We start from the raw sequence: 16,038 nt of genomic DNA, 5'->3' as shown, positions 1-16,038 counted from the left end.
ATACAATAGATACAATAACTACATCTCCCATTGCTTCTTCCTATCCAGCTGCTATCCGGTTGGACTGACGGTCTCCCTTCCTTATTAAAAGGCACCTGGAGATCCAATGTCTGTTCTCTTATCCCGGTCTGTACCTCTATGACATACTCCTTTAAAATCACAATCGGTGCCAGAACCCACACTAATAAAACCAGAAAAAGACTGCAGCATGCCACAAAAGAGAAGGCATTTATTAGTAAATACATAGCAGCAACATTCAATATACTTCTTCTCCAAAATAGACAGCCTGTCGGGTGGCCGAAAGCATCTTTCAAACACACAAAGGAGACTGAGCCACTGCATGCATAACCAAGTTCTGTCTTCTCCCAGCGTTGCCTCCTTCTGGTTCAGTTCTCTTTGGGTTCGTTCACCTCGGTCACTTCGGTCTTTCTCCTCCTGTGTCGAAACTGACAGTCCACACCACCACTCTGTTTTCTCCTCCCTCGCATGCTCTTTACTGAAATATAGGAGTCTTCCCCTCAGACTGCCATCTGCACATTACAATCTAACTGTTTAAGACTGAGTTTGCTCTTCTTCCTACATCGGCTTTCGCTATAGACATAAACTGCAAAAATCCTGCAGGTTTCTAATTGTGGGCCATCAGACAGGTTTGTAACTACACACCCAGAGTCTTGAATTCTTTGGAAGAATGCTCTGTAAATCTAATGAATAAATACCAGGGAAGTCAAGGTGATTGACATTCGTGACATCCTGTGATTATAAAGAAATTCGAATGCACAGCCCAACCTATATCCACAGTGCTAGATGAAGGGTTCTTCAAACAAAAGACAGTACTTACCAATAAAAGCATGGGTAGATATTAATAATAGCAGTGAACTAAAAATATTTATGTGCCACAGGCAACTAATTCAATTTCACTGCAGGACTTTTTCATGTATGAATTTAATTGTGTATGTTTAAACATTTTATTGCTGTTTCATTAATTTCCCATTAGAAAAAAAAAACAGTATGCTTGAGGGAAAATACTTCACTTTTCCATTTAACTAAGTACCCACTGAGTGTCCCTAGTACCAGATGAATCAACATTTACTTTTTATCTTATACAGCCATTTCTTTTGTAGTACAGTTTATCTGTTAACTTCTGTATTATTTAGATTCCAAAAGAAGAGCATAGCTTCTATCTTACCTTTACCTGGTACAGGCTGTCTGCATATGACAAGTCCCGAGAGACCATAATGGCTAACCGCATATATGACTTCCTAACTCTTTTCTACAGACACCACATAGGTTGCTAATGCCTAGATTATAATGTAAGTTATAACACTCTTGCCACGCTCCTTTCCCAGAAAGGAAACAAACACAGAGCAAGGGACTAATAACCCAAGGTCCCATAACAAGAGACTGAGTGAGCCTAAAATCCCCAGAGTATGACTTTGGAATCCAACTTTCAGTTTTAATTATATTCAGAAATCAGGGGACAGCGTTGTTTTCTGTCACTACGAAGTTTGTCATGGGATTCCTCCAATTTCTCTTGGGGATGTTTACCTCACTCATTATCTCTTCTGTCGGCCCCCAACATCACATTTTCCAACCAGACCGATCCAACTCAAACTCTGCCATCTGGTTTACCAGTAGTAACCATAAGTCCAAATATGCCTAAGATGATGTAGACTTCTGTCCTCCACCCATCCCCTCAGCTCAATCTGATATTTTTTTCTATGTTAAAAATGTATAATAAAATAACCTTTCCAAAATTTAATGTATCTGTGTATTCCCAAAAGAATAGCTGATATCTCTTATTCTAAGAAGAGAATCTTATTGACATAATACAATAAACCTTACCTTTTTTACTTTTTCTTTTCTCTTGGATAAAATCAGATGTAATGCCTTGTTTGTGGTGGATCTCAACTGCTAACAAGTTGAATTTACACCCAAAATAACAGTCATGAAGGGAAGTGTCCAATAATTTTCTAAAGCGCCACAATCTTGTCAATTACGCTATAATTATTAGAGGCAATCTAAAAGCAGGCTGAGCATCGTCTGTGGGTCAATCTCTGTGCTAAGCACATCATGCGTGTTTTACAGAGCAATGGTATGTACCACAGGCAGATTAAAAACCAAGAACACTCTCTAAGATAACAACATTTGAGTACATTTCTCAACATATTGTTAAATGCTCAGCTATAAGTGATATAAAGTACCATTAGCCAATTAAAATCAACAGAGAATTTATCCATGATAGCCAACATCCAACAAATTCTGACACACGGTAATGGATTATTATAAAATACATAAATAAGAGTTTCCTATTCAATTAATGTCATATTAGCCCTACCCAATAATACATTTTGTAACTCTTAAAGTCACGTTAGGGTTTGACAGTCTCAAATTATTAATCCATTATCAAGCAAAAGCAGTTTTCAAATGCCTTAAGACTGATTGTCTTTAGTCAAAGTGATGATAATAATTAGCTTTGGGGAATCATAGAAGAGTCTGAGGCTAAGCAAAACCACATTGCTGGCTAAATTTACCTGGTTTCTAATTATCAAACATTTCTGTTTCTCTAAAGTTCTGTTTCTCTAAGTTCTGTCTCTCTAAGACTCCGTCCCCCTACCCCGAGTAACCAGCACGAGAAGGTAGTAGAATACATCATTTGTTAGTATTAAACACCTTCACTATTTAGAAACCCAAATGCATTTAACCTCTTCCTGACTCACAGAAATATTGGTGGTTTGAGGCAGTCGTGATACTTTGAGGGACCTTGCTTGTCACGAGCAAGTAAGCAGATGCAGCGTATCGACAGAACAAACCGTATCTCTTTAGTGTTAAGCGCACACAAACCTTGTGGGGAAAAGTTAACCTTCTTGGCAGCCCAGCGTTTTTAACTACAAGAGAGGATAAACTGATTTCTATTGCAGCACAGGCTACAATGGTCTAGAATCATATATTTTAGTGTGCTGTCTACAGGCAAAGTGGCATGGAGCTTAAAGCGGTTCTATTTGTTTGTTTGATTGTTGAAGGATGAGTTGTGTTGTGTCTTCTCATCTTATCTTTCAGTATTTGTTAGGGAAACAATGTCATTACAAGGTCCCGCTGCTTTGAGCTCGGAATGTGCAGAGCAGAGCAATCTCTTCTCCCTGGCTGTACACTACTGAAGTTTCCCTGTAGAAATATTTATGAATGCTAGAGAGAGAGCTGATTCATGTATGATCTTGGCTGTTCTTTCTGTTCACATGCGAGGGTTGGGAGAAGATGCCCTAAATTCAGCTTCAATTGACTCGAGATTCTTCCAGTAAAAGGCCATCCAGGCTGTCTTTTTCTCAGGAAGGAGTTTCCTCTTCGTCAATGGTGAGTCGGGCACCACTAAAGTGCCTGCTGCTGAGGGCCACCCCACCTCACAGAAGAGTCCATACTGACTGGAGACAGCTTCACATTTTGTGAGGCTCATTCTCAAATTGAAACCCCACCAAATTTCAACCTGGTTCTACGTTCAGGGTTGATACCAGGCCCTTTCACCTTCCACATCTTCTTCTTTTGAGTACTGAAGGCAACTTTGATCTTTATCCTTATTTTTTTTTCCATGTTCACAGTAATTACCAATGCCTTCAGTTACTGTGAATATAGCTTTCAATTATCAATAAAGATATATCAATCAGATATTAATCAAGACAAATTATCATTTACTTAAAAGCATTCCTTCAGTAGCATGCAAAGAAGATGGCTGGAGGCTCATTTCTCTCTCATTTATTAGCAGCTGTGCTTGACACCGTTGAAGGTCCTGGGGTCCAAACGGGCCTCTCTCTCTCTCTCTCTCTCTCTCTCTCTCTCTCTCTCTCTCTCTCTCACACACACACACACACACACACACACACACACACACACACACACACTATACAAACTGACTCAAAGAACCTCATCATTCTGACCACAGTGCCTAAAAAAGACAAAAGCATCACACTGAAATGAACCTGAGTTCATCTCTCTAAGATTGCAAATGGGAGCACAGTGAAGGCCTGCTTCCCTGTTTCCCTGTGCAGTATTGAGACATGAAAGTCATTTTCCCGTCTCATGTGTTAAGGTCCTTTCTAGAACAGACAGGCACAGGAATGTGGGGAAAAGGAGCCCATGTCTCCAGTCTTAGCTGAAACCACCTCCACTCTCCTGCTCTGTTGTATACTCACGTAAGTCAGCAGGCCCCACTAGAAGTAGGTTTATATCACTAGCAGCACAGAGTCCTGTGTAGTACCAAATCCATAGGAAATCAGCCATCCCAATAGGATCAATGGAACATGAGTCAAAATGGGAAAAAAAAAATCCCCTTCTCATCCTACAGAAGGCTATGCAAGAGTATCTTCTAGCATTGTGTGAGAAAGACGATGATACCCGCTCACCCAGGTTAAAGCTACCTTTCCTAACAGGCTGGCTCACACAAGATCAGCACAGTTCAAAACACGTTCCCATTAATATCAGAGCACCTGACATACTAGAGGTAGGTAATTAGGACACTTGTCACCATGATATATGATCAGAGAAGTCACAGAAGTTAGGACATGGAATATGATGGCCACACGAAGATATGAATTCCCAAGGGAAACTTCAGTAACATCATCTCTCCTTTTTAGTGTTAGCATGTTCATCAAAATTGTGGACATTAGTTTTCTCTTCAGTGGTTTTTATCTTTTTTATTTTACTATAAAATATTATGATTCCATCCGCACTCAATATTGGTAAAAAGAATTCCCCTAAACCTTGGGTTATAGAAAGAGGAGAAAACATAAAATAAAGGAACCCAGGCTAGGGAGAAGGCTCCGTGGCAAAGGGTTCACCACATAAGCATGAGGGCTTCATTCAGAACCCAACACCATGGCTGTAGTTCCAGTATTCCCGGGGTGAGATGGAAGGCAGAGACAGGAGAGTCTTCAATAACTCACAGCTCCTTTAGCCTGGTATAAACATCTGCTATCAAGATATGGGCCTCAAGCAAGGTGGAGGACAAGGACCCACATGTGAGTTTGTCCTCTGACCTCCCCAAGCGCTCCCCAAATGCTTAGCCCCCCAACAACTAGCGCCTCTCTCTCTCTCTCTTTAAAAAAGAACACAGAGAAGACAATGAGATAGGACAACCTACTGAAAAACTAGTGAGAGGAAAAAACACCACACACAAAAGAAGGAATCCTTGGAAAATGGTTATTTAAAAAAGTGATATAGACAAGTCATTTTCCTGCTGGTTTCCAATCTCATCTCAACCACTGTCTGCAGTCAAAGTTCACCTTTGTGATATCGCAAGGTCGTGTCCCTTCCTGAGCCTCCGAAATCCGTATGAAGCATCCTTCAATTCCCCCATGTTCTCTCAGGGTTGGCTTTCTCTCTTCTGTCTCTAGCTTGAGTGTCCCTCCCTCCTCTCTCAGTATCCACTTACCACACACACAGCTATTGAATATTAAGTATTATATACCAGTATGTTGTACTATATATATATATATATATATATATATATATATATATATATATATACTATGCAAAGCATGTTCCATTGATTAGCTCATTTAGTTCTCAAAACACCTATATGGAGCATCCTAATTTTGTTTACATTATAAAGCGGGGAGAATGTGAGACTCCGGCTCTGAAAAGAGTGTAATTTACTCTTAGTACACACACCATTCAAGATCCATGTTCTTCGAACTCCAAAGTCTTGCATTTACCAATTATGTGATCTACAAGGGCATTGATCCTTAAGAGAAATGGGAGGAGCTGCCAACAGGGGACCAGGAGCTGAGAGCCCAGGGAAATAAAACCAACAGGAGCTCCTTCTCAATTTTGCTTAGAGTCAGCCCTATTTGAAGTAGAACCTTGTTCCCATTATGTGCCAATAGATTATCTGCCATTTTGCATTGTGGAAATGTAGCCTCCATTATCCAGGCTGATCTTGTTGACTGTAGAATGCTGTACACAGGCATTACAATGACAGACAACTAATTCAATCTTCTCTGCTAGCAAGATGCTACTATTAACATCTCTTCAATTCATCCCCTATAGCTTTTGATGCAGGGCCCTTCACATATATCACAGATATTCCTTCCTACAGTATCTATGAAGAAAAGAGACTCACTGGGGAGAAGGAGAGAGAGGGGGGAATAAATAAGAAGGTTCTACAATGCAACATAAAATATTACATTTAAAAATTAGAAAAAAACAAATTGGTACAACATAATTGATCATCTGATAACTTCTAGTACAAAAAGAAATGAACGTTTTTGATCCATTGCTAAACTGAGAATGTCATTTGCTTTTGATAGAAAGCATATGTTTACATGGTCACGGTGGAATTTTCCTGCCGGGAAGTAGAGAGATGGGGTGCATCTCCTCTAGAAGGGAAGACCTCACGACGTGTGGCCTGCGTGGGTCACTAACAACAGGACCGTCTCTTTACTCAGTGAAACCCAATGACTTTGTATTTCTCATCTTCATGGATCTATCCACTAGGACGTTGTTTTGTTTTGTTTTTAAATACTAACACTCACTGAATTTGATTTGATGTGATCATAAAAGACTCAGTTTTACTAAAACGGAAGCAATGAAACCGGCTCACAAACTCTTTGGGACCAACCAGGAATCTGTATTATCTACTAAAAGGGCACACCGTGGATTGACGTAGAGCAAAAACAGTCTCACTGAAGTAACTGTGCTTTGCAGTAGGAAGAGCAAATGTAATACTTTAAAAGTTTTAAGCTAAAACACAATGGCAGGCTCTAAAATAATGCACTATTAAAATATTTACAGGTGCAAAGTCCTTCAGACAAACTACAAGGAGAGGGCCACCGGTTTCGTATTCTGACCAATTTCCGTCAAACAAAAAGGAGCATCAAGGACAGTATTTAATAAACTGCAAGAGTAAAATTTTTTAAAAAAAAGTACCATGATGCAAGAACACTCATTCTGGGAAAAATGAAGTGGAATTAGATGCTTTAGTAGTGGCAAATTTCAAAATCTGGGTAGCTTCCTGTAAATGAAGCTTTCCCATAATGTCAAATGCAAAAAGCTATCTGAGAGCCCCACATCTAGCTGAGTGTTTCATTTCCTGCTTCCTTACACCAAACTGTTTGAAACCTTTGAGATTCAAAACTTCAATAAGCTAGTGTTCTGAACTTGCAGTATTTTATTCCCTTGAGCACGTCAGACAAATCTCCAGACAGCACTGGGCAGAAGAGCATCTGACCATATTCTTAACCCCGGGCATTGCTCAAAGGGTGGCAGCTAAGCTTGCAAACTTCCTCAACCCTCAGCTGCCTTCCTGTGCTAGCCGGCTAGCATTCCCTCTTGACAGCAAAGGGCTCCGTCTTTGTATCCACTGGGCACACGCCCAGGCACACAGTAGGCATTTAACAAAGAATGGTGGGGTGAGCTGTTGGAATGGCTTAAGGGGAAGAGTGGAAATCTTGCTGAGAACAGCATGAGTCCAAATCCTGGCACTGCCCAGCAACAAAGACCATCTCCAGAATTAGGGTTATCACAGCGGAGCGCATATTTGCACGTGTATCTCCAAAACGGCATCATAAAAGATTGTTTTCTGAGCTGGCAAGCAGCCACCACGAGCCACTTATGTGGGGATTATATACTCCAGCTTCCCCATTCCTGAAAAACTCATGCTTTGTGTCTGCCCTCCCAGCTAGCCTTTGCTTCGGGTTTCCACCATATAATTTAAGTTCACAATTCGACCTCGCTGGTCCAACCGGGACCTTGGACACCCTGGCTATTCCATAGTTATTCTGGAGTGCCCGCTCCACATCACATCAGAGTGCTAGGCATTGGGCAAAACGCACACCGGGATGGCTCTGGACACGTCTGAAGGTGACAGAGGATGGCAAGAAGCAATGGAGCATGGGGAAGGAACCAGCTCAAGACCCCTGCGGTATCCAGACGTCCTTACCCTTCACCCAAATCCTCTGTCCCACTCTCTGGAAACCGCTGCCAAACAGCAAAGGAAGCAAACAGCACAGGGACTGGCGGGTTCGGGACTGGGGGCGGGGAAGGGGAGTCTCAGGTAATAGACAGCAGCCATATGGGACAGGGACGGTACCTGGTGTGGCTATGGTTGCGGGGACAATCCTTCTTCTCCATGATGGCCGGCACGCAGTTGGTGAGCTCGGTCCAGTCGGCGTGCAGCCCGCAGCTCCAGCCGGTGGAGAAGCGGGAGAAGAGCCAGGTCTCCTTCTTTCCCGGCCGGTGGCAGGTGCACTTTTTCTGGCCAGCTTTGCAGCTACACGGCTGCTCCAGGCGAATATTCTTCACCAGGTGCCGGCCGAACGTGGTGCCCCCCGTCTTCTGGATGTGTAGAAACACTATCACGTCGCGCCCTTTGATGTTGAAGTCCACGAAGCGGGTCAGGTCCTTCAGGGTGAAGTTGAAGCGCGGCACGAACCGGGGCAGGGAGCCGTTTTCGGGCGCCTCGGGATCGGGCTCCTCCTCCTCTTCCTCCTCTTCTTCCCCGGGGTCCCCGGGATCCTCATCCTCATCCTCTGGAGCCGCGACCCCTTGAGGCCCCTCAGGGGGTCCCCGGGGTGGTGGAGGCAGCTGGGGCCGCCGCTCCCACTCATCGGGGGGCGCCTGAGCCCGTCGAGCAGGACTCGGAGCGGCTGGCGGGCGGGCCTCCCCGACACGGGGCTGCTCCCCGAAGTTGGTGCAGGAGCTGGTGCAGGAAGGGGACACGTACTGGTACATGATGACCACGAAGAGGAGAGTGAGCACCGGCGTCAGCAGCCACTTGTTGAACCTTTCATCCATGGTCCCGCTCTCAAGCCGGCAGGTGAGGTGGCGGTGGCGGCGGCGGCAGAGGCGCGATTGGGCGCCTGCTCGGAAGTTTCAGGGACTCCGGGGCGCGGCTCGGAGCCCGCCGCTCCTCCATGCCCCTGCCGCCGAAGAGCGGGGCTGGCTGGCTGCCCCGCCGCACTCCGGGGCTTGCGGTGCCGGGGCCTACGAGCGGAGCCGGGAAGACGGGCGCCGGCGGCGGTGTAGGGCTTCTCGCGACTCCCGGGGCGCCTGGCTCGAGCCGGCTCCTCTTGCGCCCGGACGCTGCGCTCTCAGGCGACACGGAACCAACCCGCCGCCGGCCGGCAGACGCTCAGGCGCTGGAGCGCGGGGTTCGGGTCCTGGACCTGCCCCGGGCTGCTGCAGGCGGCAGCGAGCACGGGAGCTGCATGAAGCTCGCCAAGGCGCCGGCCAAGGGCAAAGGCGCGGCCTGGCCCCGCAGCCCCAGCCCTCCGTGTGCACCGCGCCCCGCACCTTCCCTGGCGGGTCCTAGGCTGCCCGGAGCCCGCTGCAAGTTTGCAAAGCCGCCTCACGGCGTCGGCGAGAAAGACGCCTCTGCGGAGCCGCCTCCCGGGCGAATCGCACTACTGCTCCGGGTCTGCCCGCCCAGGCAGGCGCAGGCAACGCGCACACACTCGCTCACGCGGGCTGGCACCGCCACAACCCGCCAGCCGGTGTGACAGGAGCCCTGCTACCCGCAGCAAAAAACCTGCCCTAGGTACGGAGCATGCGCCAAAGCCTTCCTCAACCCCGGAGGAGTTTCCAGGGGAGGAGTCCGCGGCTCTGCGGGGCTCGCGGGAGGTAGCTGGGGGTGGGAATCCTTTCAGCCTGGAGCCGGGGAGATCTGACAAAAAGGCGAGAACAGGCCCCACGGAGGGCGTTTTTAGCGATGATCTGATTCCTCTAAATGGCAACACTGGCAGCTTTCTCAGTATGAGAGTGGACTGAAACCTGCTTGGTCTTGTTTGCAGGAATAACAACCCTATGGCAGGAAGTCCCACAGAGACAGGGGTTTCTTGTCCCTCCTCAGTATGGGAATGACTCCAGGCTTCATTTACTGCCTCCCCAAGACATTTAAACTGAGTGTTCAAGTTTGTTCCAATCCTTCCTTAACTATTAACTTAGCAGGTCCAACGCCACAACTTTATTCAACCAGCAACCATTAAACGCCTGCTATGTAAAGGGCACTGTGTCTGGTGCATACTTCATTTCTTCCCCCACGAGGCCAGTCCAGCACGCAGCCACGCAGGTTATAAATACAGTTTAAGGGGTCACCTCCTAAAATTCATTCTGCTAACACCCAGTGAGCTCTTTAACGATAGGGTCTAACCTTTCCCAGTTGAAGCATAGCACCAACTCTCCTCGCCTGTGATTTACAGTGGAGTCTTCCTCGGTCCCCAGATGTTTTTAAAAGCTTCGTTTTTTCAGAAGTGTACATTTTGAAATTACCCCAGAATCCAATTACAATTTTCAGATAATGAATGGTTACGCCAACTAGTTCACATCATACTAGAGGACCTGACCCACAGTGCCTGGACCTGCTAGAGTGGTTTGGGGCAATCGGTGTGAATTCCTGGCCTAGGCTAACCGTGGCCCTCCTAGTTACCAGGCAGACATCTCCACCAGGTGTGGTATCCCACACTCTCACAGCAGCGCGCCTTTCTACCTGTCTTATTTCTTCCTGAGCACTGCGCTGGCCTCTTTTGCTGTGCCTGTGTGTGCAACCACCTGTTAAAATCCAGATTTCTTTTGGGAATGCTAACACAGCTCATTGGAGGTTTTGTTTGTTTTTTATTGTTCTAGACAGCTGGGGTTCTTCCCACCTCTACTTCCACTCGTTTTCAACTTTTAACAATTGCCACCCATACCCTACCATTCTTGATGCTGTGGAGGTCTGCATCCCTAAGAAAGATGTTGGGTAAAATGAGTCGGCTTCTCTACAGTTTTCTGGACTCTATCTTCTCTCACGCAACTTTGGAATCCTCTTAATGACACCACACTACTCTCCTTTGTCTTCTAAAGAAGAACACAATATTTCCTAAATGCACCAAGTTGGCACAGGGTTTTCTGTTTGTTTTTGTTTTGTTTTTTAAGGCTAGGGTGATAACTGATTAAATGCATACACAAGTTCCTGGGTTTCAATTTCCAGAGCTATAATTTTTTTTTTTGAAAGCTGGAAGGATGTGATGCTCAGTGCTTGTAACCTCGGTGTCTCTGCTAGGGAAGCAGAGACAAGAGATAAACAGATCACTAGAACTCTGCTGCCCTGCCTGCTTAGCCTCCTCGGCAAGTTCTGGGCCAGTGATAGTCTCTGTCCCAAATAATAACTGGACAATACTTGAGGAGAGCATCCCAAGCTGTCCCCTGGCCTCCACATGCACAAACACACAAGAGCACACACACACGGAAATAGTTCACTTCAGGTAAAAGGTCATTATGCCTTTGCATGCTACTTTATTGGAGAAATACCATATTTTCTAGACTATGGCTTTATTCCTCACAGCTAAGTAGAGTCTTTATACACAAGTGGTTAATCTCTCATTTCAACGATGAGGAAACTGAACCAAGAAAAGTCAGGCGAAAGTAAAGTCAAAATTAGAAGCTTGTAATACCCTGAAATACATGCAAATCTCCAGTGAAGAAACCCATGGATCATCAACAACACAGCTCATAATGCTCATAATTTCCTCTTGAGACCCTCTGAGGAAGGAGGCAGGAAGAGACAACAAAATTGCTACAGAACAATTAAGTTATTTTCCCTCTCCCCATGGCACGCTAGGCAAAACAGAGCAATTTCCTACCCTGCAATGTTACGGTGTCTAGTTATAGCTTCCAGATAAACAAGGGAAAGACGGTGCCAATCATAAATCGATGGTATTGTTACTAAAGCAGGACATGTGTGAAGATTTCAGAAGAAAGCACTGGAAAACGTAACAGCTGTGTGGCTGGTCATGTGTGTGTCCATGAGAGTGTATGTCCTCATAAGTGTTCAACAGCCGTGTGGCTGGTCACGTGTGTGTCCGTGAGTACGTATGTCCTCATAAGTGTTCAGCAGCTGTGTGGCTGGTCACGCGTGTGTACATGAGTACGTATGTCCTCATAAGTGTTCAACAGCTGTGTGGCTGGTCACGCGTGTGTACATGAGTACGTATGCTGTCATAAGAGTGTTCAACAGCCGTGTGGCTGGTCACGCGTGTGTCCAAATGTATGCCCTCATAACTGTGTGCACAAACATTATATTCCTACAAAACCTTTTTGGTTGTTGTTTTTGCTTTCACTAGAATAACTGATGGGGTGCCACCACTTCTTTGAGGTAACTGGAAGAAAAACAATGCATAGACTCAGAACAATTGCAGAGATAATTCAGGTGTGTGCTCAGGAATCCGTTTCCAACAATAGGTAACTGTGGTTGGGTAAACACCCTTTCTCTCCCAGGTGTGATCTCTCTAGTGCCACAGTAGAAATCGTTGTAAACCCAATCAAAGCTCTTAAATCATGCAATAAACAGGCTTCCTTATCTACGAGGGCAGACGCCAAATTCTGGAGAAAATGAATTGAAACTTTCTAAAGCTGAATGCTCTCCAGGTGAAAGGAAAAACATATTTGCTCTCGGCCTTCTATAGCTACTGCAAGATGATACCAGCTGGCAATTGTTCCTGGCTAACAGATTGCAGCTACTATGATTCCTACATAAATTATTAAAATAATAAAAATAATGTTTTCAAAAAGCTTTCTTCCACTTCCGCTTCCAGTCTAGCAATAAGCTTAACACTTGGCTGTCTGTGAGGCAATTTGTTCATCTAATTTTCTGCCTTAATGAGCTTTACTACCATTCCCTTCTTGCCGGATTCTTTGTCTATGTTGACTTTATCTTTTCTTCCTCTGTTCTTCCCAGTACTCTCAAACCTGTTACCAGTATCTCACTGCCCCGCCCCCGGATTCACACTTTTGATTGGAACAGTTCTCATTTAATCAAGTTCAGTTGGGAGATAAAATTGCATCTCAGTGTCTTCCTTTTCCCATTGGTACAAGAAGCTGCCTTTGAGAGTGGCGAGGACACCCTAGAGGGATTCGAGAACCAAATAATCCCAGAGAACAGCATTGGATCCCCTGTGTTTGCACATGGCTATGCAGAGATGAGCATCCCCTTCAAAGCAGATGAAAAACAAAATAGATTGCATCTCTGATTGGCTGTATGAATCTCTCTTTCAAGAGTGAGTCCAGGGTGGAGAGATGGCTCAGTAGTTCAGAGGACTGATTGTTCTTCCAGGAGAACTGGATTTGATTTCCAGCAACATAGGATGTTTGCAACAGTCCCAAGAAATCTAACACTCTCTTCTGTCCTCTTCAGGCACCAAAAACACAACAGTCCACAGACATACACCTATACACATATAACTTTAAAAATGAAATAAAGAATAAAAAGTGTTCTTATCCACTGAAGTGATTTTGTTCTTGACGTTGTAGGCAGGCACGGCCCCAAGTTCATTGGTTACACAGTTTGCAGAGAACACTACCTCTTCCTCGGGAAGTTCTTAGAAGCCTTTGTAGAGTCAATGCAACTCACAGACAGAATGGTGACCTAGACTGACATACGCGGGTTCCCTACACCACTGTGACTTGGAAGCCACTGTGTCCCTAAGTATTACATTTCAGAATTCCTATGCATGTGCATAGCTGATTTTTTTTTTGGCTTTGTTGTATAACCTTCCTCACCCACCATAGATAGCGCCTGTCAGGGAAGCATGGGAACTGCTATCTGCATGCATTAGAGATGTTCATTAAGTCAGTAGAATGTAAGTAACGCACTGGTGTTTTCCTAGTGGATGCGCAGTTATGACTTCAACAAGGATTTGTTGAGCATTCACCAGATTGCTTTGAAGGCTTGAGCTACACCATGAAACAAGACCGATCAAGACTTGCTTTCATGAATCCTACATTCCAACAGAGAGGGGAAGGGATGAAGAAATAGACATAATTATTTCACATAATCTAAAACATATAATGAAATGTATATATAATACATAAAGTGCAAGGTACACTTAGTTACATGGCTTATACGGTGTTACATGGTGGCGCGCCGGCAGACATGGGTGCCGGCGAAGGAGCCAAGTTTCCTAAATCTTAACTGATTGGCAACAGGAAGTCAACTGACTCACTGGGCAGTATCCTGAGCATAGGAAACCTCCAAGCCCACTGCAGCAGTGACACTCTTCCTCCACCAAGGTCATACCCACTCCAACAAAACTACACCGCCTGATAGAGCCACTCCCTTGGGGACCATCCTCTCTGAAACATCCACAGGTGAGATTCCTGTTAACCTCAGACGGGAGCCCTTCAGTGACTTGAGAGGGTGGTCTGCCAGATCTTTCTGCTCTTTGATGGCCTTTTCTCGCTAGTCGCTAACTCAGTGATTTTCCTACCACCAGATGTGGCCCTCATCTTTACCAAACAAATACTTTTTAACTTTAGAACATATAAAAGCATTTATTGTGCTCCTTAGAAACGGGAAACTAAAATGCATTTAGTACAGCCATAAAGTTTACCATGTTTTCCTTAGAATATATTGCCACGATAGATTTCAAGTTAAAGCGATACATCATTAAATGTGGATAAAGACTAAATTTCTCTCCAGTTGTACTAGTCTAGCCTTTATCAACAAGGCACAAATGCTTATGTTCCACTACAACCTTAAATTTTCTGGGAAAAAAATATGTAATGCTCCAAAAATGTGCCATCCTTGTGGAGGGGCCACGTTGATCTTCTCTGTATCATTGCAGGTTTAGTATATTAAAGAATCTAGCACACAAACAACTATTCTTACATGGCCTCTCTATGTGATAAGAAAAGAGAAGAAGGCACTAACTGAGGGGAAATGGAAAGCAGCTGGGGAGGGGCACGAAAGAACTAAGAATAATAATAGGTAAGCAAGAAGAGTCCGTGGTGAGCCTATCACATCGCATGGTAACTGCAAAGTTGATTGGAAAGTAAAGAAAGCGTCATGGGACAGCGTGTGGAGGCATCAAACAAATGACGGGACCCAGGAGCCGGAGGCCAGGCTTGAGTTCTTGATTAAAGATGTGTGTTAGTTCTCACACAGTCTGCTCTCTTCGCCTTCGCTGCCAGAATCTGAGAAATACCAAGTAAGCAGTTGGTGGGGTCTGAAGGAGAAATGAGACTTCAAATAAAAAGAATAATAGAAGCAAAACAATGAAAAGGAGAAAAATGTTACAGGGGTAGAGACAATAAGACTTAGTGATCAAATAGGACGAGGTGGGTGGAGGGAGAGGGAGATTGAAGATGTCTCAACATGTCCTGGCGTGATATGCTTAACAAACACTGATATCATTAATATGGATGGTAAAACACGCATGGGATTAGGTGCAAAAAAAATCAGTGTGGATAATTATTAGTTCTCTTAGCAAATTAAGATGTTTGCATTTTCCAAATGGGTTTGGGCTTCAAAACGTTTACATTTCATTTTAACAAAGAAAGCTTTGAAAGTACTCTTCAATTTTTCTGCAGCAAGACAGATAAACTTAGTTTAATTACAAGCTTGGGAAGGAAAAGTCTAGGTAGAAGCACATTTCGTAGAGACTGTTTTCTCTTTCCTAATGTTTCCTACCATAAATCAGAGGGTGGTGCTCTCTGCTTGTGCATCGGCCACAAACCTTGCTCTGCCTCTGCCTCCCTCTAGCTCACGTATATAAGTCGTACATGTGGAAGTCTATTTTTGATCATGAGACATCAAATATTTGAGTGGCTTCTCAGGGATATTTGGGGCCTTTTTTCTTTACTCCATTAGCAGGGCGTTCGTCAACAGCACAGGAAGCAGATGGTCTGGAAGCTCCCCAAAGACAGACATTAAGTAGGACTCTTACCTTGTTAGAGCGGTAATGCTCTGCGTAGTGCTTTGCACCTAGTCAGCATCTGAGTAAACATTCCTCCTAATAGCCAAGAAGCAATCAGGGAGGGTCGCTCTGTGATGAAGGGCCTGTCAGGCAAGCCTGAGGACATAGTCTTCATTACTGATACCCCAGCGAAGCTGCTGTGCTTTTACGAGTGCATGCAATCGGTGTTCGGGGGAGAGAAGAGACGGGGAAGTGGGAAGAGCCTCGGGACTCACCGGTCAGCCCATCTAGAGGAATTGATGAGCTCTAGAGTCAGTGAGAGTTCCAAAACAACAACAGAAGTAGAACGGGACAAAAGAAGACGGCCCAAGCAAGCAACAAG

The 16,038-nt window shown here is 44.8% G+C and overlaps 1 protein-coding gene and 1 pseudogene across 1 annotated transcript in view; both read right to left on the bottom strand.

Moving 5' to 3' along the window:
• Positions 1-9,575, bottom strand: part of Hs6st3 (heparan sulfate 6-O-sulfotransferase 3) — a 646,599-nt gene extending 637,024 nt beyond the window's left edge. Inside the window, exon 1 of the mRNA XM_075949040.1 lies at positions 8,078-9,575. Coding sequence (XP_075805155.1) covers positions 8,078-8,781 — 704 coding nt within the window. The 5' untranslated portion in view covers positions 8,782-9,575. The remainder of the gene's footprint in view (positions 1-8,077) is intronic.
• A 4,937-nt stretch (positions 9,576-14,512) lies between these two features.
• Positions 14,513-14,607, bottom strand: LOC142836222 (U6 spliceosomal RNA; annotated as a pseudogene).
• Between the last annotated feature and the right edge of the window lie 1,431 nt (positions 14,608-16,038).

The sequence above is a fragment of the Microtus pennsylvanicus genome, chromosome 15 (assembly GCF_037038515.1).
Source record: "Microtus pennsylvanicus isolate mMicPen1 chromosome 15, mMicPen1.hap1, whole genome shotgun sequence".
In the NCBI taxonomy this organism is placed as follows: Eukaryota; Metazoa; Chordata; class Mammalia; order Rodentia; family Cricetidae; genus Microtus; species Microtus pennsylvanicus.
This window is presented reverse-complemented; position numbering and strand designations above follow the sequence as displayed.